The 21,196-nt window shown below is 52.7% G+C and overlaps 1 protein-coding gene across 2 annotated transcripts; it reads right to left on the bottom strand.

The window, feature by feature from the left end:
* Positions 1 to 190: 190 nt before the first annotated feature.
* ZNF341 (zinc finger protein 341) lies at positions 191 to 20,999 on the bottom strand. Of its 2 annotated transcripts, none has more exons than XM_062505025.1 (15): positions 20,747 to 20,999; positions 16,973 to 17,083; positions 15,703 to 15,890; positions 14,469 to 14,621; positions 13,347 to 13,580; positions 12,001 to 12,181; positions 11,388 to 11,472; positions 10,176 to 10,366; positions 9,071 to 9,264; positions 7,896 to 8,104; positions 6,512 to 6,608; positions 4,248 to 4,380; positions 3,329 to 3,440; positions 2,486 to 2,556; positions 191 to 1,274 (listed from the first exon to the last, which is right to left on the bottom strand). In XM_062505025.1, exons 1-15 carry the CDS (start codon positions 20,775 to 20,777, stop codon positions 763 to 765), a joined length of 2,502 nt encoding a protein of 833 aa, XP_062361009.1. In that variant the 5' UTR covers positions 20,778 to 20,999; the 3' UTR covers positions 191 to 762. The 2 variants fall into 2 exon arrangements, with proteins under 2 accessions (XP_062361009.1, XP_062361008.1); XM_062505024.1 differs by having other exon boundaries at positions 11,986 to 12,181.
* Positions 21,000 to 21,196: the final 197 nt, after the last annotated feature.

A 21,196-nucleotide genomic window follows, 5' to 3' on the forward strand; every position in this document is an offset into this window, starting at 1 on the left:
CTTAGTGCCCTTGCTGAACAGAGGGGTCACATTTAACTGTTCCCAGGGACTGACTCATTGCTCAATGTCTAAGGCACTCAGAAATCCCTGGATCTGGGAAAAAAAAACATGAACAAACACCCTGGAGAGAACAGCACCCAGACAGAAAAGCCCCCCCCCCCAACAGGTTCCCACACACTGACTCCACATGTGAGGTCCAGGGTGTTTATAAGGTGTAGTACAGACATGGTGATCTTTCTACTGAGACAGACAGAGAGAAGATACCAGACAGAAGTCTATCAGGGTATTTCTTAACAGTGTTCCCAAAGGATCTCAAGATGAACTTGCTTCCACTAGGAAGGATGTTTGCTCTCAGAAGGGCCACCCAAATACTGGGCAATACAGCTTTTAGGCCAGAAAAACCACAGATGGGACAGGCTGTGATTTGCAAAGCCACCTGATTTCAGCAGCTCTCTTTGTAGTACGTTTGTACGGTCCTCCTTCTTTCCCTGATTCAGGGATCTTTGTCTTTCTTGCCCTAAGCTGACCCGTGGTACAAAGGGACAAGAAATAATGGAGCCACTCTCTTCAGTGCCTTGAAGGCGTCAGTGGCCTCCAAGCATTCCTCTGCCCAAGGATGGGAAGAAGCAGCGGAGATGGAAGCCATTCTCTCCCCTATCCATCTACCTCCCCAGAAGAGCTTTGGTCTTTTCCACGGGGATAAATTTGAGCACCAAGTCAGACAGTGCCAGCAGCCCAGCCACACAGTGGCTCCAGGCATCGTCACTCCGAGGTCTGGATGTACACGGGGACAGCCAGCATAGCGCAGGGCCCATCCGAGGCTGTCTGCAGCTCTGCTAGAGCCAGGCTAGAGGCCATGCTGTTGGGCTGCCCAGGGACCAGCTCTGAGTCAGCAGCTCCTGACCCGCCAACCACGATAGACAGGACGGCATCCGACTCCTGGAAGGGCTCTTTGTTGGGGCCCCCCTCGGGGGGGCCGTCCCCGGCAGCGCCGTCCTTGAGCTCGGGCAGCCCCAGCGCGCCGGGCAGCGCCAGCCCGGCCTTGCGCCCCCGCACCACCCGCTTCTTCTGGGCCTTGCGGAGCTGCAGCTCCTTGTCCTTGGGCGAGCCCAGCCGGCACTTGTGGTCCCTCATGTACTTGTGGCGGGTGAAGCCCTTGCTGCACGTGGGGCAGCGGTATTTATAGTTGCCGGTGTGCGAGCGCTGGTGCTCCACCATGTGGGCGCGGCGGCTGAAGGACTTGTTACAGTACTGGCACGTGTGGATCTTCATCCCTGCACACAGAGGGAGAGCCGAGTTAGACCTGGCCATCCCAGCAGGAGAGCGGGACAGCTCCACCTCCTCCTCCTCCTCCAAGGAGCTGCTCCCTGTGTTTAACCATTGTTTTAGTCCTTTGTAAAGTCAAAATATCTTGAGCTGGGAGGGCCCCACAGGATCAGCCAGCCCAGCTCCTGGCCCTGCACAGACACCCCAAGAACCCCACCCTGAGCATCCCTGGCACTGCTGTCCAAACTCCTGGAGCTCTGGCAGCCTCGGGGCCGTGCCCGTTCCCTGGGGAGCCTGGGCAGTGCCCAACACCCTCTGGCTGAGGGAAGAACCTTCCCCTGATCTCCAACTGACCCTCCCTGGCACAGCTCCAGCCGTTCCCTCAGAACCTGTCCCTAGTCACAGAGAGCAGAGATCAGTGCCTGTCCCCCCACTGTCTCTTAGGAAGAAGCTGCAGAATGCAAATAAATATTCTTACCTCAAGTAAGAGCATTAAAGTATCACCAGAAAAACACGTCAAGTACTTGTGATGGAAATATAAAATAATCTTGAAGTACTGTTTATAGCAAATAGCAATTTTATAATACAATTTATAAAAAAATAGGGGTTTTTTTATAGTAAATAAAGAAATTTTCACCTTTTTTCCCCCTCCAAAATATGGTAATATACAGTCTGAAAGAACCCATGACTGTACTACCCATCTGATAAGCCTATCCCATCTGATCCCACTCTGCAGAGCTTTGGGCACAAGGAAACATGTCCAGTTTTACACTAAGAGATAGAAGTCTGACTGTTCCCTGGGGCACGGGAATAAATAATGGGAATAAATTATTTGTCTTTATTAGAATTGGGAGCATCATTTTTGGAACATAAGGGAACCAAATCCCATAAAATTCTTTTTTTTTTTTTTTTGCATGTGACATGGGATGGGGTGGAGTGGACAGAGCACTCTGGATAATTCACTTGATAGCAAACAGACCAAAGAATCCAGCTCAGCTCCTGAGTCTCACCAGCAGGCCCTGCCTACAGAATATATTGCTTTACAAACCAACCCAAAGTTTTGACACAATCCTGGACAGACACTCAAACAGGCCTGCAGCAAAAGAGGGAAAAAAATCTAAAGCTAGTAAATGATTCTCATTTCTCAGGTTTAGTCCTTCTGTCACATGCTCCTGCAGCACCACAGGGAATCCCAGTCACTGCATTCCCAACCACTCACCTGAATGGGACAGAATGTGAGCCTTCAGCTTGTCAGGCCTGTTGAACTCCTTACTGCAGCCTGTGTGGCTACTGCAATGACAACAAATGCTGGTGAGATGTGGCAATCAGGTGAGGAGCAATGTATAGAGAGATCCCAGATCATAAAGAGATCCACGACCCTTCCTAGCAGCACCTAGACGTTTCTCTGGGTGCAGCCTCACCAGGAGTTCCACTGTTTCAACCCTTCTGGGGAGGGGCAAGGACTAAACAGGCTGCCACAGGGACATGTGCTTTTTCCTGAACTACACATGGTCTGTGTCTCACTATGAATGCTCTGAAATGCAGAAGGTTCAAGACCCCAGCTGGAGACAGAAGTATTTTGGAAGGAGGTATGAGGTTGTTTGGAGCAGGGAGAAGCCAGTCAGTCTTAGCTATCTCAGAAAGTCCACGGTTGTGCCATGGATTTGGGATTGCACTTAACAAAACTCAGTTCCTCTGCCTTTTACATTAGGTCCTATGTTGTCACATGGTTTTGGAGATATGGCAGTGAGTAAGAGCCCATCATCCAGGGAACCTCTGTGGTCAGATAATACTCCTTCTCTTTCTAGTGCTCCCCCAAGCCCCCCATGAAGGCAGGAGTTAATTTACAGGGCTGATGAAGAAATGAAATGTGGCCCTACAGAAGTCAGTAACAAAGAATTGTGACTCTTGGGTTCCCAGTTCAACAGCACACAGCATTCCAACCTCCTCAAGCGGTCTGGTAGGTGCCACAGTGTGCCCTAGGATACCTGCAGGACACATTCCCCCCATCCCAACCCCAGGTATGTTCAGATATGATGCTATGTGCAGCCACATTACATACGAGAAGGGACATTTGTATTTCTTGAAGGGCTCGTGGATGAGCATGTGGCGCTTGAGCTTGTCCTTGCGATTGAACGCTGCGTCACACACCGAGCACTTGAAGGGCTTCTCACCTGGGGAGGAGAGACACCAGGGCTCAGGGACAGTCCAGCCACACAGCCTGCTCTGGCCACGGACAGGGCACCAGGCCAGCTGTGCCACACTACAGACTTCCCTGCCCTAGGGATAAATTACACAGAATCAGGTAGGAGAAGACCCTCAAAATCATTGAGTCCAACCTATAACCTAACACCATCTTGTCAACTAGAGCATAGCACTGAATGCCACACAGTCTTCTCAAACACCTCCAGGGATGGTGACTCCACCACTTCCCTGAGCAGCCCATTCCAGTCCCCAGTCACCTTTTCTGTGAAATTCTTCCTGATATCCAGCCTAAACTTCCCCTGGTTAAGCTGGGACACCTTAAGGCTGCAGTCTCTTGTCCTGTCGCTGGTTATCTGGGGGAAGAGACTGATCCCTACCTGGCTGCACCTTCCTGTCAGCCAGTTTAGAGAGTGATAAGGTCTCCCCTGAGCTGCCTTTCTCCAGAACAAACAACCCCAACTCCCTCAGCCACTTCTCAATAAAATACTAAATGGATGGGCACAACCATGCTGCACACTGTTCCTGCTCTCCAGGACCAAATTCCTTAGCTCTACCACCACAGCAGGTGGGGAAGCCACCTGCGTCCTCCACTTCCAAGTAGTGCAGTGCTGGGCACGAGGCTGAACCAAACCCATCAATCTGAAACCACATTACTACAAATGACTCTGTCACCCCTGTAATTCTGTCAGCCAAATCTGTCATCCCTGCTATGAGGGCCCAGGGCAGCCAGGCTGGAGCACAGAGGTGACGAGCACTGGGAGGAGAGGGATGTGTACCCGAGTGGATGTGGGCATGCAGCTTGAGGTAGTGCTCCCGCCGGAAGAACTTCTTGCAGATCTGGCACTTGAACTTGCTGCCCCCGCCGTGCGTGGGGATGTGGCGGCGCAGGTACCGCTCGCAGGGGAACACCTGTAACACAAACACACAGCTCACAGGGGAACAAACACACAGCTCACAGGGGAACACCTGTAACACAAACACACAGCTCACAGGGGAACAAACACACAGCTCACAGGGGAACATCTCTAACACAAACACACAGCTCACAGGGGAACAAACACACAGCTCACAGGGGAACACCTGTAACACAAACACACAGCTCACAGGGGAACAAACACACAGCTCACAGGGGAACACCTGTAACACAAACACACAGCTCACAGGGGAACAAACACACAGCTCACAGGGGAACATCTCTAACACAAACACACAGCTCACAGGGGAACAAACACACAGCTCACAGGGGAACACCTGTAACACAAACACACAGCTCACAGGGGAACAAACACACAGCTCACAGGGGAACACCTGTAACACAAACACACAGCTCACAGGGGAACAAACACACAGCTCACAGGGGAACACCTGTAACACAAACACACAGCTCACAGGGGAATAAACACAGCTCACAGGGGAACACCTGTAACACAGACACACAGCTCACAGGGGAACAAACACACAGCTCACAGGGGAACACCTGTAACACAAACACACAGCTCACAGGGGAACAAACACACAGCTCACAGGGGAACACCTGTAACACAGACACACAGCTCACAGGGGAACAAACACACAGCTCGCAGGGGAACACCTGTAACACAAACACACAGCTCACAGGGGAACAAACACACAGCTCACAGGGGAACACCTGTAACACAAACACACAGCTCACAGGGGAACAAACGCACAGCTCACAGGGGAACACCTGTAACACAGACACACAGCTCACAGGGGAACAAACACACAGCTCACAGGGGAACACCTGTAACACAGACACACAGCTCACAGGGGAATAAACACACAGCTCACAGGGGAACACCTGTAACACAGACACACAGCTCACAGGGGAACAAACACACAGCTCACAGGGGAACACCTGTAACACAAACACACAGCTCACAGGGGAACAAACACACAGCTCACAGGGGAACACCTGTAACACAAACACACAGCTCACAGGGGAACACCTGTAACACAGACACACAGCTCGCAGGGGAACACCTGTAACACAAACACACAGCTCACAGGGGAACAAACACACAGCTCACAGGGGAACACCTGTAACACAAACACACAGCTCACAGGGGAACAAACACACAGCTCACAGGGGAACACCTGTAACACAAACACACAGCTCACAGGGGAACAAACACACAGCTCACAGGGGAACATCTCTAACACAAACACACAGCTTACAGGGGAACAAACACACAGCTCACAGGGGAACATCTCTAACACAAACACACAGCTCACAGGGGAACAAACAGCTCACAGGGGAACACCTGTAACACACAAACACACAGCTCACAGGGAAACACCTGTAACACACAAACACACAGCTCACAGGGAAACACACACACAGCTCACAGGGGAACACCTGTAACACAAACACATGGCTAAGAGCCAGCACCATGCATGGGACATCACGCAGCTGGCACAAGGGATGTAGCCAGGATAGAAACATAAGAAACATAGAATGGGGTGTTATGGAAGGGACCTTAAAGATCATCCAGTCCCAACACCCCTGCTGTGAGCAGGGACACTTTCCACTATCCCAGGTTGCTCCAAGCCCTGTCCAACCCAGCCTTGGACACTTCCAGGGATGGGGCAGCCATAGCTTCTCTGGGAAACCTGAGAAAGAAGCTCACTCACTGCTTTCCCAGGAAGGATGCACTGTGAAAACCTTCAAGGTTGTATAAAGAAAGTACAGATAGAGCTTTAGTAACAAGCCAACAAAAATTCAAAACAGAAAAAGCACCAAAACTTTTTAAAGAAACACATAAGCTGAAACCTTGCTGTCAATTACATAACACCGCAGTGCTGAAGACCAGCATCCCAGAAGGACGCCCTGGGTCCCATCAAAGCTAGCAGTAGGATGGGCTGGGCAAGGACTCCCCAGGTGTTCCTACCCTCCCCACAGAGTTAACTTCACTTTCTGCTTCCTCATCCAAGGCTCCTACTCATGGAGCCAAGGCTTCCTGTCCCCCTCAGAGCCCTTGCCAGGTGTCCAGACCTGGCTCAGGCCATGCTCAGCACTCACCTTCTGGCAGTGAGGGCAGGGGAAGTTGTGCGTTGCTGTCTGCAGATGGTGCTCTAGGGCTTCTGGGGTGGAGTATTTATTGACACACTTCACACACCTGGATGTGGAGAGAAAGCACAGAGCCTGTGAGCAAGGCTACTGCAGCCAACCCCACATCACAGGCTGACCTGCCCAGCCCAGCCAGCTTCCAGGGTGATCTTTGACAGAGTTGATACAGAAAATAACCAGTCAGGTGCTCTAAAAACTCAGCAATCCACATGCCAGCTCACACTCACACTTAGCATCCTTCAGAGAGGAAGATGCTGGAAAATTGGGTGGAGAAGCCATTAAATACCAGTGCACTTGCCACAGGCTGCCATGGGAGCACCCAGAGCTAAGCACACATTCCACACTGATTCCTCATGGAGACAAGCTCAGATAAGGACTTCACTTTACTTCAAACACCTCCTTTCTTCTTCACTTGAAGAAGACAGCCCCCAGCTTGAAGACATCAGCCCCAGAGAAGGAGCTGAGAGTGGGGACACAGCATGGCAGGGGTCACACATGCTGGCAGCATTTCTGCCAGAGGGCTCTGCCAAAGTTAACAGACAGCAGGCAGTGGGGACAGGCACCGGGGACAGGCACCATCAGCAGTGAGGACAGAGGCACTCACACCCTGCTCCTGCTGTGAAACCCCTTCTCCCTAGGTCAGACTAAAACCTCAAGCACAAGCAGGGCTCTGATCTCAGGGATCCCCACTGCTGAGCTATAGAACAAAGCTCTGTAGCACAAGGGTAACTAGAAACTATTGTCTAGGGCAAGAATTAGCAGATATTTATTCCATGAAGTTCCTAAGCGACTCCAGTATCTCCTGGGGTTCCTACTCTCCCTGAACATTTCTATGGGCATTCCAAAAGCTATGTGGAGCTCTTTGTGGAATTCCTCACATTTTCCCTCCACATCAGCAGAAAAGCTTTCCAAGGAATAGACCCTTTCGCAGCAAAGGGATAGGGAATTTTTTTCTGGGCATGGCATCCACAATCCCTTTGCTGCAGGTGGAGAATCACAGAGAAGAGGTTGGGAAGGGTTTCCCTGGCTGTCTGACCCAGCCCAGAGCAGGTTCAGCCATGCCCATCTCACTCTTAACTGGTGATAAGAGGAATTGCAGTGATGGGATCTTCCCACATAACCAGTGCCAGTGTTTTGCTGTCATTCCAAGAGACTCTCTGCATTCAAAGTGCTTGGCCCTTGCAGTCTGGTGGAGGGACCCCCCCATGTGTCACCAGGGTGCCCAAAAGCACCACGGCCACTGCACACAGGGCCCCCTGTCCCCTCTAAGGCCCCACCAAGCATGCTCTGCACCCACTCACTCCTACAAGCCTTGTGAGCAGCGATTGTACTGTACTTGTACACGGCCATGTCCTTCTTGGGGCTGTGCTGGGGCAGCAGGCTGTGCGAGTACTGGTGCACGCCCAGCTCGTACAGCGAGGGGAAGTCCTTGCTGCAGAGATGGCAGCGGTAACTCAGCTCCTCCTGGTGGCTCTTGATGTGCTCAAGGAAGGACTCCAGCTTCTGGAAGGTCTGGGCGCAGGTCTTCACCACACATTTGTACACCTGGGAGAAGGGAGAGCAACTGGAGAGGCTCACCATGGAAACAAGCTGGGCAAAACCTCTGCCAACAGGCAGAACTGCCTTCCTTTCTGTAGAGACTGTCAGGGCACACCTCCGAGAAACAAGGTGGGACAAAGGAGTTTTGATGTGAGGGTGTGAAACCACTTGAGTGGGTGGGACCACAACACCCCAGAACTGATTGTCCCAGGACCAGAAACCTATCACTTCGACTGAAAACTTTGGACTTCACAGAATCATAAAGGTTGGAAAAGACCTCCAAGGCCAATGAGTCAAATCTTTGACAGAACACCAGCTTGTCAACTAAACCACAACAAAAAGTGCCAAGTGCAGTCAGTTACTGAGCACTTCCAGAAGGATGACTGCACCAGTTCTGTGAAAGCCTGACAACCTTCTCAGTAAAGAAATTCCTCCTGATGTCCAACCTGAACCTCCCCTGGCACAGCTTGAGGGCATTTCTTCTTGTCTTGTCCCTTGTGGGAACAGAGCCTGACTCCCCCCTGGCTGCATCCTCCTGTCAGGGAGCTGTGGAGAATGAGAAGGTCCCCTCTGAGCCTCCTTCTCTCCAGGTTGAGGCCCACCAAGCTCGCTCAACCACTCCTCCTCTGCCTTGCCTCTCCTCTCCCCTCTAGAACCCTTCCCCAGCTCTGCTGCCCTGCTGTAGACAGGCTCCAGCACCTTCATGTCTTTCTGGAAGTGAAGGGCCCAGAACTGGACCCACTTCACTTCTTTGCTTTCTCTCTAGTGACCCAAACTTGCTTGCTTAATTCTCACTCAGTTTTTAAAGCCACCCAGACCACACAGCTACTACCCCAAGAGCTGAGCTGCACATGAAGAACTGGCAGCTCCACAGATCAAAAGGCTCAGGACAGACCTCGATAAAGAGTGTATTATATGAAGCCAATCCCAATAATGCCACCCACACCCAATATTGGCACCCTCTGTCCCTACCTGTTCATTCTTGTGCTGTGTCATGTGTGATTTGAGCTGGAAGTAGGTGTTGAACTTGCTGGGGCAGAACTGGCACTGGTAAGAGCTGTCAATCAGGACAACCTGCTTGGCCTCCAGCTTGCCTGCCTCCCTCTCCTCCAAGGGGCTCAGGTCCTGGGGTGGGGGCACTGCATTCCTGGAGGGCTGGGGCAAACCTGGAGAGAGGCAAAGTCACAGCCTGCCATGAGACAGCTCTGAAAGCTGCTCTGCAAGCACCATGCTGCCAGGATACACCAGGCCAGGCTCTTCCTCCCTTTCAAAGACAGACTCTTTAGATCAGATGAATCTCACTAACAGAGTTGTTTAAAATTTGTTGACAGATTATTCAAGGCTCTCTACTACTCCCTCTTGCCCTCCCTAGCCCATTCTCTTGTTCCAGGGATGTAACTGCTCTGCGGAGCAGTCAGAGAAAAGGCCTTCACCAGTGAACCAGTGCCAGATCTACTCCCACCACTGGCAGGAAACAGGAGCTAAGATCCAGCCAGTGGTTCACAGTCCATGATGCCTACGAAGAGCAGCTCCAGTCATCCCTTGTCCTGGACATGACATTGTCACTGCATCCCCTTCCCTACCAGGTCTGGGGACACCAGCAGCAAGGAGCCCTTCCCTGCCTCAAGTATTTACAGGTGACCACCAAGGCCAGATCCAGCCTAGGCATGTCCTGCACAGTGCAAAGCCAGAGCACTGGGCTATTCTAAACCAGCAGCTATTTGTCCCCTAGTCCAGAGGGGCTTGTGCACTACCTGTCAGGTGTGGCTTGTGCACTACCAAAGCTGTACTGCCAGAGAGTGAAAAGGGGGAGATACCTTGCCCTGTTTATGCACATACTGGGACAGAATCTGGAGCCACTGTCTCCATCAGCACCTGAACCCACCATAGGGGTATGAAATGATGCAGCTTCCAGATGGAATTGGGCAAATGCCACACTTAGTGTGAGATGCTAAATACTACCAAGGAATGCAAACAGCACCCACAGCTCCCCTCCCTCCCTGTGGGGAGGTGCAGAGACCTGCAGCCTCTTCACAGCACTGCTCTGCCCCACACACACCATCCCAAGGCACCACACCTGTGTTCTCCTCGTCCTCAGGCTGGTTGGGGTTCAGGGCCATGACCTGCACAGTGATGGAGTTGCGGGAGATGGTGCAGCCCAGCCCTGGAGGCCACACTTTATGGGTCTGCATGTGCTTCTTCACGTTGGACTTCTGGGCAAAGGCTCGGCCACACACGATGCACTGGAAGGGCTTCTCACCTGTGTGACTGAAGGAGAAGGCACCAGGTGAGCAGCTGATGGAGAGAGGAGGCAGCCCCAGGGCAGGGCTCATGGAGAGGGGGCTGCCAAAGGACAGTGCTGGGCACTCGGTTTGGCAAATCACACCTGGACCCAGCAAACAAGGGCTTTGAGACCTGATTCACCAGAGGAGGTGGACTGTGAGAGGCCTGGGGAAACGAGTCTGGGTCACAGACAAAACACCTGTGGTCTGGGAATGACAGGGGATCAAAGGAAGAAGTAGGAGAGAAAAACAGCTCTGCAGGAACATCAGAGCATTCCTTGTCAGGGTCCCTGCACAGGTCTTGGGGATCTCATCACTTTCTACAAGGCTACAAGCCTTTTATTCCCTGTCACCCTTCTCTCTCCTGCACACATCTCTTCTAGCTTGCAGAGCCCTGATCCGCCTGAATGTTCTCTCCCTCGTCCATAACAAAAAGGTGTTTCTACTCTGTGTTTTTGCTTCAAGAGAAAGTGAAGAGTCCAGACTGGGAAGAGGTTCAAAAACCACCACTTGTTCCTTCCATCTGTTCTGAGTCCAGCTGACTTCACTGGGGGGAAAAAACTCTGCAGATTTCAGCCTCCTCCTGCCAGGGAAAAGCTCTCTGCTCAGAGCTCCCTGTACAGACACTGAGCTTGGCTTACACTTCACTAACAGCAGCAAAAAGGAAGGCTGCAGCTTGCTACAGAGGGAGAGGAAAGGGAAGGGCAGAGGCAAGCAATGGGAATGCTGCTACTTCAGTAATCAGGTGACAAGAGGTTTGGCTGTCAAGGTCTCATCAGCAAGGAAAATGAACCTCCAGTCCCAGCATGAAGATTACATCCACGATACAGCCTTCACACTCCAGTCACTGGGGAAAAGGTATCCTGGGGTGAGAGGAATGAAGGATCCTTCCTATTGCAGCACAGATTCTGGGACATAACAAAGCAGACTGCACAGACTACCTCAGCAGAGCTGTGCCCTGCTCCAGCTCAGCCCCTCTGCTGTGTGCAGGGAGTAACATCAGTTACCTCCTGATGTGCTGCTGCAGGTCAAAGTTCTTGGTAAAGGCCTTGTCACAGTATGTGCATTTCAGCTTGGGGGACTTGGGTTTGCCTGAAAGGAAGAGGAATGAGATCACACACAGGAAAGATCACGTGGCACAGCCCTGTCCCCACTGCATCACAGGGCCCTCATCCCAAGACATGGCTGTCCAGAACCAAGAATAAAGAGCTTAAGGAAAGGTAAGATCTGCCTGGCCAGCCTGGGGAGTGGTCATGAGCATAAACATTCATTTAACACAGCCTGAGCCAACTCTACAACTCCCAAGCAGTGTAGTCTGGTGGGGCAGGGCATCCCCTTCAGGCAACAGCAACTGCCTTCCAGGGACCCTTCCAGCTACAAAGCACCAACCTTAAAGGTGCTTTGGGCATTGGGAAAAGATACAGCAAGAGTGAGAGGAAGGGCCTCAGCTCTGACTCTGCTGTGAATCCACCAGGTCCATGCAAGGCCATCATGTTTTCCCTCCAGAGCTGCATAGCCAATGCCACCCCTCAGGGAGCCCATGGCTCAGCAGCCCAGCTGGGACAAGCCCAGTGACCCACAGGGCAGGTGCTGGAAAGGACTCACCTTCCTGCAACCCACTCTCGTTCTTGCAGCGGCGAGTTTTGGCAGCAGCAGGGGAATCAAAGCCAACCACAGCACCTCCTCCTGCACTGCTCAGGGGGGTGGGAGCACTGGTGCTCTTGACCTTGAACCCCTGCTTCCCAGGGCTGTACACAGGGGGAGAGGGGTACACAGGGCTTTCCACACACTGGCTTGGTACCTGTGAGAGGGCAATTCATCAGTGGAACAGATTCTTCTGCCAAACTGGATCAAATTCCTGGTTCACCAGTTCAACAATGTGTCTCTAACCAAAATTTAATACCCTGCACACTGTGAAACTCTTCTGCTGAACATCAAAAAGCATCCAGAAGCTATCAGAGCAGGAGCAGGGCAGCAAAGAAACTCTCCAAGGGAGCTGTCTTGTCCCTTATCTATGTCTCATGCCTGGAACAGCTTCTTATCCCTCTGGTGCAGGTTAGCAGAAGGATCACTGCTGACCCTGTGGATTCACACCAGTGCTGAAGCAGGGATCTCCAGGTCCTACAGCCTGTCCTGGCAGGACTACAAAAGGGAAGGAAGGCACAAGGAAAGTCCAGGTGCCAAAGCACAGCTGTTTATGTCAGGATTCTGATTAGGAAAGAACACTTAAGAGACAGAGTGATCAGTCTGGAGTGATAGTTTAAGGGCATTTCTGCTGCCCACCCTGATAAATTAACACAGACCACTACTTATCCCAATATCCACAACCATTCCTGTCCACTGACACTTTCAGAGCAGATGCCAGTTACACAGGTAAGGATGCCAAACCTCAGCCACATGCAGCAGCTCCTCTTGTGAAGAGCAGTGCAAATGTAGAGACTGCTAACAGCTGATCCACCAGTAAATCCACCTGGCCTGTGCCATTCTTTAGTTGGTGACAAACTCATTGAAATTTAGACTGGATTTTTCTCTCCACATAAGCCTGAAGTGCGCAGTGTGGTGCTCTGTGCTTCTACAGAAGGTGAGCCACTCACCTCTACTCCCTCTCACTCCCAACATATGTAGGTATCCTTCAGCCAGAAAAAAATGTTCAGGTCTCCAAAGCCTGTGCCAGTCCTCTGTCTCTCTTAGCTGTTTCTCCTGTTCTCAGAATCCTCATCATCTTACTGATCTCCTTCTATTTACTACCTTCTCCCAGAGAAAATAATTGCTGTCAAATAACCTAGCCCATCATCCCACAATATAATCCCACATTCCTCAAGGCCAGATTGGATGGCACTTGGAGCAATCTGGTTCAGTGGGAGGTGTCCATCTCAAAGGCAGAGGATGAGTTTTAAGTTCCCTTCCAACCCAACCCATTCTGTGATTCTCTGAGGACAGATCCTTAGGAGCAGTCCTGGCCTTACCTCCATGGGCGGGTAGGGCTGCATGCCCAGGGTCTGGATCTCCACGGTGCTGGATGCTGCCATGGGAGCAGGGGCACTGTACACCTCCACCACCCCGCTGCTGCTGCCAGGCTGCCCCGGAGCCCCCAGGCTGGGTGGGGGAGGCGGAGGCTGCGGAGGGGGCGGTGGTGGGGGCGGCGGTGGCGGCGGGGGCTGGGACAGGTAGCCAGCCCCAGCGTGCATACTCATGCTGCTCTGCAACCAGACAGAAATGCATGCTGGAAATGCAGCAGCCAGGAGCTGCAGGGGCTGCTCCCTCACACACGTTCCCCATCCCGATTCGCCCGCAGGAACAGTGGTGATGTCTTGGCACAACACAGCACATCCAACTGGCAGGTTGGACCAGCACGTGCTGGAGGCCTGGCATGACCTGTGGGTACACACTGCCTCCTCCAAAATCCAGGCCCTCAAGTCCCATTGCTTTTATTGCTTTGTTTTTAAAGCTTTTAATCCTTCTGGTTACAAGGGATATTTTCAGAGCATGGAGAGTATATACAGCCCAGCCAGCCTGGGGAGACCCCAAACAACCCTCCCAGGAGGAGAGAAATCCATGGACAAGGGCCCCAGAAGCCAATCATTATATGGGGGCTCAAAAAAAGCTGGAGAGACCACACTACAAAGATCTGAGCATCCAGCAACAAGCAAGTTTGTGAGCAACACCAAGCTGTGTGGTGCAGTCAAAACACTGGAGGGAAGGAATGAGGCACCCAGAGGGATCTGGACAGCCTTGAGAGGTGTGTCTGTGTGAACCCCAGGGAGTTCAACAAGACCAACTGCACCCTGGTCAGGGCCATCCCAAGCACAGGTACAGGCTGGCAGTGAATGGACTGAGGGCAGCCCTGAGGGGAAGGATTTGGGAGTGTTGGTGCATGAGAAGCCCAATGTGACCCAGCTGTGGGCACTTGCAGCCCTGAAAGCAAACCACATCCTCAGCATTGTGGGCAGTATCCCTGGAAGCCTTCAAGGCCAGGCTGGACAGGGCTTGGAGGAACCTGGTCTAATGAAAGGTGTCACTCCCATGGCCATGGGGTTGGACTGAGTGAGCTTTACCCACAACTCCTTGGATCAACACGTGCCCCTTACCTGCACCGGGGGCTGCACTGCTGGCATGGGCTGGTCCAAGGAGGTGAAAGCAGACATGGCTGACATCAGCACCTCGTCACTGACCAAGATGTTCCCCTGCACCAGGGTCTGAATCAAAGGTGATGGGGGAACCGTGATGTACGTGGAGATTTGCTGAAAGAAAAGAAAGATACACTGTTAACCAGCAACAGGACAAAACAATTCCCAAAAAACAGTGACATTGCCTTTTACTGAGCCTCAGGGTCTCTGCTTCCACAGCCTCTAGTCAGCAGTGAGCCACAGTAATTATCTGGAGCTTCCTGCTGAGTCCGTGGGAGTTCTTAGCTCCACAAACATTCTTCAGAAAGGAGGAAAAAAAATGACAGTAGCACAGAAAGTGGCCGTTGGCTGCAACTCACATCAGGGGTTATTAAACAAGATCTGCAGGACAAACTGGTCATAGACAAGTTCAGGCCTCTCTTGGGTGCTTGCCCCAGCAAGGGAAGGTGGAAAACTCAGGGAGGCTGCTCTGGCTCAGATGGTGAATGTCAGGTTACTCTCTTCAGACTTGACCCAGGTTATAGCAGGGGAGGGAGGCTGTTTCATTTTTTGGCAGTAAATAACCTGCGTTTGCAGCCCTGGGAAGAAGCACTATCCACTGGGACTACATTAACTTGCAAAAAGCAGTTGGTTTGAAAGTACTTTGGAAGCCACAGCTGCAGGCACATTACATGTCATGCACCAGGGACTCACACTGGAAGATTCTCTAGGGAATCAGAGATACTCCAGAGGGGATATTCTCCCAACATTCATCACACCACATTACGTGCTTATTTACAAGAATGAGAGAGAAGGGATGGAGGGATGAAGCTCCTCCACTTCTGCCCACAAGCCAGAACACATCCTGGGGGACAGCAAGAGCCATGGCCTCCTGAACACTGTGAGAGTGCACCCAGACTTGTGGCCAGGCTCTGACACTGGGGCTCCTCAGTGGAGCCCAGGTCTGTCTGCAGCACAGACAGAACATGAAAACCCTTCTGTCCTGTCCTGAAAAAAGGCTGTCAGACATTCCTGCTGCAGGACACCTCACTGCAGAGGGCCCCACTTTAACCACAAGGTGAAAAGCCAACAAAGGGACAACAGCTGAGCCTCCCAGAAAAGAGCTCAGTCATGAGGCACCACTGGATCTGAAACCATCACCTCGATGCCCCCAGCTCCAAATCCCAGCAGCAGAGGCTGTGCTGCAGCACGGTACCTGCCGGCCAGCACTGGGAGCCTGCTGCACAGAGGTGATGGACGGGGTGTACACGCTGTTGGTGGCCAGAGACACTGAGGAGAGGGACGGGGCACTGCCCTGGCACTGCTCTCTCTTGTGGGTCATGAAGGCAGGCAGGGAGTTGAACTGCTTCTTACACTTCCCACATAGGAACACATCTTCATCATCTGCAATGAAGAAGAGCAGAGCTTCAGACCTTCTCCTGCATTCCCCAGTGCTCCACCCAGCAGCCACAATGCAGGGTAACAGGAACCTTTGGATCTCAGCACATCAGGACATCATCATCATCAGGAGACAGCAGCTGCAAGGGCCAAGCTGTCCCTCCTCCCCAACCCCAAGCTCTCCCTAAAGCTAAGGGATGTTACTGAGCCCACCTTAGCCCTAGTCCCATACACAAACCCCACTGTCTCCCTGAGACACACTAATCCCACTGTCTGTCTTCTCATCCCAAACACAGGAATAACCAACCTTGCTTTTAATCAACCCTCTGCTTTTAATCAAAGCAGCTCCTTCCAAAGCATCAGCATTACGCTGGCTGAGGCAGATTTTATTACTCAGGTTGCACAAAGCACAGGAAGTACTTTGGATAAGGGTACAGAGTCACTCTCAGCTTTTGTCCTAAACCCACCCTCCACAACACTGCTGGTTTTTGGCACCTATGCCTGATGTTAGAAGCAGAAAGGAGACAACCCAGTTACACATCCCAGCTGAAATCTGAAGCATTAGCAAACCACACACCATTCACACTCCACGCAGGCAGACTCACAAGGCTGCTCCCCTGTTCTGAGTCACAGCCTGAAGTTGACCACTTTTGGGGACACAGACTGTAACTCCTCATGGGATAACTTCCCCATCCACCCAGCAAGTTCTAGTCCAGCACTGTGAGGGTCCACATGCACATAAATTACCAGCTCATTCATACAGAGATGCTCCAGGACTGGAGCACCTGAGCATCTCCAGACAAGGAGTGGATATTAACTAGAAAGCATGAACAGTAACAGGAACTAGATGTAAGGACAGTGGCTTCTCTCTCCCTTTGTATCTTTATTGGAAGCTCATGGTCAAGTCTGTTGTCATGACCATCTCCAAAAAACATCACTGCTCACTTGTCCCTTCCTCCTGCTCTGTCTGGTGCTGCTGAGCATAGCAGCACCCTACACACCCAGCTGTTCTGCCAGCTGTGCACGCTGCAGGGGAGATGTGCAGCTCTCCTGCCCCTGTCCTCTCTGCCAGTGGCACCAGGACTCACCCATGGGCTGGATGACGGTGGAGGAGTTGACATTGGGAGCAGACGGATCCGTGACACCTCCTTGCCCATCCAGTAAGGACTGCACAGCCAGCACTGTCTGATTATCCATCCCTGAAAGGAGACACAAGCACAGATGGTGAACTGAACACAGCCACACAGGGCGTGTTTGGGCACTGGGAGCTCACTCCTGAGCCACCCTCCAGCTGCTGCTCTCTCCTCCCTGAGCCACTCTCACCTTCCCACCCTCCACTTCAGCAGCAACTACCACACAATAGCAACACTCCCACCTATCTTCAGAACTCCTTTGGTGCAAAAACAGAAGGGAAGAAGGGCATGGAAAGCCAAATGAGGGTTTGGTTTCAGGCACTTGGAGAAGAGAGGAAGGATGCTTATAACACTGGGTATGAAAAGAGCTGACAATGTCACAGGAGTGTGGGGATGTCACAGGGCAGAAGCCTGGGTGGAACTGCCTGGGGATGCAACAGACACTGAGCTCAGGGCAGACAAAATCCTCGTGTGCAGCAGCTCTCCCAGCAGCAGTGTCACAAATGGCTCCCTGTGTTCAAGGCCAACATTCCCAGGTCAGATCAGATACAGGGCGCACACAGCCAGTCAGGTTTGTTGTTAAAACCAGCTTACTTGCTTTGGCATAAACATTTTTCACTACAGTTAAAACATTTTAAAATATTCCAGATAAATACAGAAGATTGGAACTGTTCATCCAGGGAGACAGCCTGGCCAGCAGCATGGGAGCATGGATTAAGAATTACACACTCTTTGTTTTCAGAAATTGAATGTAAAGACACAAAGGACAATCTGATTTTGGAGTAAAAAGAGGAAAACGGGGTGATTTTTATGCACCAGTCCTTCCTATTACTCTTTTATGACACAGAACTCACAAAGGTAGCAAATGGCACAGCAAGGCTGCATGTTATATCTTGTGGATTACAGGAGAGAAGAGAGCTGGGGGGTTCTTAGGTGGTTTCTCACTTCCAGATCTTTGTAAAATGAAACTGCCAACTCTGAACTCAGAATTATGTGCCACAAGAAAGGAAAATGACTTGGTCTGATCACTCCTAAGCAGTGAGGTGAAGACTGTGCTGAGATGAGGAGAGGTTGCTCAGCAGACAGCAGCAGGAAAGACAATGAAGCACCACAGCAGGGCACAGCATAGGGGACCGGGACAGCAGAAGCATCCACCACTCCACGTTCCTCTCATAAAATTTCTCCTGAACAACTGGAATGTTACCTTCTTGATGGGGGGACCCATATAATCTACAGCCTTCTAAAAATACCCTAAATATGCATTTCTTCTGCATTTCCAGTGTGAAGTATGTCACATTAAGATTCTGAGAACACCTTTTTCATCCTCTCACTGAGAACATGCTGCAAACCCTGCTCACGTCCCTGGGAGAGAGCAGAGCACCATCCTCCAAGGGCACAAGCAGCTGCTGGAAAGCAGCAGATCCCACATCACACACTCCCATCAAATTCCCACCATGCCTATGGGAAGCCTTTCACACAGATCACAGAGGCACAGCAAAGCTGCAGGTCCAGTTCTGCAAGCCTTGGCTTGCAGGGAGAGCTGGAGCCAGCCCTGCCAACAGAATGCCACTGAGCCAGGGCTGGGAGGATCTCCTCACTCCAGGCAAAGCCCTGCTCTAAAATAGACCTCCTCCTGCACAAAGAACCTCTGGTCAACTGCAAAGGGAGCACTGCAGCCCTCTGACAGCACAGCCAAGGCAGAGAGAGGCATGGAGCAGCTTCTCCAGCAAAACTAAGCCAGAAGGAAAAGAAGGGTCAAAAATTCAGGTGAAGTATAATGAGAGGATAATTACAATTGCACAAACAGTGCCACTCTTGATGTGCCTAGCACTGGACAACTGGGTTTCCTTCTGGCACAGAGTCACACCTTCCAAGGAAAAAACCCAAACAATTGCGTTGATCCCACTAGGAGGAAGAAGCTTGAGGAGGGGCCAAGACCTGAATTTAATGATGCAGCAACATCGTCAGTGTTGGACTCAGCCACTTGATGGGAGAAAAATGGCCCAGGACAACAGAAATATCTATTTGGCAATTCAGAGCTCCCTCACTTCACTGAGTAACTGCACACCACCACACTTCCCAGAGGGAAAGCCCCAAGGACATGGCTAACAACCCACGAAGACAAGCTGGCAGTTACTTGGTTACATGGATGCCAGTCACCGCCATCCACAGACTCCAGGAGAAAGCTCTTCTTCTTCTTCTTCTTCCCTTTCAAATTTCTCCCAGCTGGAGATGAAACAAGACTGTCCATGCCACCCAAGTGCTAATTTGCCCTCCCGACAAAGCCTTTTCTTCTGATAGGAGCACCAGGTGCTTTAGTGAGAGGTGAAGATGCACCTGTGCCCTGCAGCACCCTGAGACCAGGCTGCTCTAAGAATGCCAAGTCACCATCGACTTGTAATCCAATCAACAAGACAAAACAAACAAACTCGGGCACTAAAAGCTGCCAGTTGCTGTGGGCTTAAAAAACCCCACTCTTTTTCAGTTTGCTAAAAAGCTTTTCTGTCCAGAATGCTGCAGGGAAACTAACACAATGAGAAGCTGATTGCATAGAGGAAATAGGGACCTGATTCTACACAGGATGCTGGCAAATGCACCAAGTAACCTGACAAAATAAGAGAAAAATATTTATTCTCTGCTGCTGTAATTACAGGTGATATTCAAAAGCACAGGTGACAATCCTAATGCCACACCTTCCAGGCAATGGTGTCTCCCCATGTGAAGGAAAATACAACTGTAATCTAATTTAGGAAATCAATGCCTATGAAACAGGCAAATAGGCAGTCCAGTGTCAGACTGCCACAGCCTGGCACATCCTCCTCAGATAGTACCTGGCTTTAACAGGTACTGAGATGCATTTGAGCATAGCCCGTTCACCCACACAACAGCCACTGCCCAGGCTGTGCCAAAGAGCACAGTCACCCCTCAAAACACACATGCAGGGGCCAGCACCCACCCAGGCACTATCCCTGGGGCTGGCACAGAGCACGGCACAGCAGTGGAACCGGCAGTGTGAGCCCTGGGGCATGGAGAGGACGGGGGACCCCAGCATACACGGACCTGGGAGGTACAGGAGTGCTGAGGATGCTCTGGGATTAGTGGTGCTGTTCCCTGGGCAAGAAGACAGGGGTGATGGGAAGGCCCCGCTGTGCAGGGCACAGGAGCAGGGTGGGGATGAGATGGCCTGGAGCACCAGGGACAGGATGAGAAGGAGTGTCCAGGAGCACCAGGCGCAGGGGCAGGGTAGGGATGAGGTGCCCTAGAGCAGTAGGCACAGGGCAGGGAGAGCATGGGATGCCTCGGGGCGTCGGGCACGGGGCAGGGTAGGGATTCGGTGCACCGAGCACAGGGCCTATGGTTAACGAGGGCTACCCGGTGTACAGGGCGGTGCGGATCTGCCGCAGCACACAGGCAGGAGGTGGACAGGACCGGGGGACCGGAGGTGACAGTGGTGTCGCAGGGAGCTGCGGACGGCGTGGCGAGCCCTGGGCTGCGGCGGGGGCCGCCGGCGGGGACTGCAGCTGCGACCGCAGCGCGGGAGACAGCCCGGGGCTACCGGGATCGCCACACGCCTCGCCGGGCCGGGCCTCACGGGGCGGCCCCGCGGCGGCCCCTCGTCCCGCGCGGCGGCGGCGCTGGACAGGGGGAGCTCGGAGGAGCGGGAGTCGCGCACCCCGGTTGTCGCCGCGGCTCGGGAGGTCCCGGCGCGGCCCCGTCTGGCCCCGTTACCTTCCAGCGCCTCGAAGATCGCCTGCGCCATCTTGGAGCAGCGGCGGTAGCGGCGCCGCCAGGGGGCGCCCGCCGCCTGCTACGGGCCCACAGAGCGGGAGAGACGGGGGACGCCCCCGGGGCGTGGGGGGTCGTGTTCAACCCGGGGCGCGGCGGGGCGGCACTGCGACAGCCCGCGTACACCGGGCAGGGACCGCCCGGCGGCCGCCCCTGCCCTTTTCGGGCTTCCGGCGAGGCCGCCGCGGCCGCGACCCCCGCCCCATGACCGGGCTGTGGCGGGCCGGGCTCGCAGCGGCGCCCGCCGCCCTCACGGAGCGGGAAGGCGGGACGCCTCCCTTGGACCCCATTGGCTGCAGGACGAATTCCCCGCACCGATGAGAGAGTGAGGCCGTGGCGCTTATTGGCCGAGAGCCGTGATTGACTGGAGTGAGGGCCTATGGGAGCGGTGGG

Source organism: Cinclus cinclus, chromosome 18 (assembly GCF_963662255.1).
Source record: "Cinclus cinclus chromosome 18, bCinCin1.1, whole genome shotgun sequence".
NCBI classification, from domain to species: domain Eukaryota; kingdom Metazoa; phylum Chordata; class Aves; order Passeriformes; family Cinclidae; genus Cinclus; species Cinclus cinclus.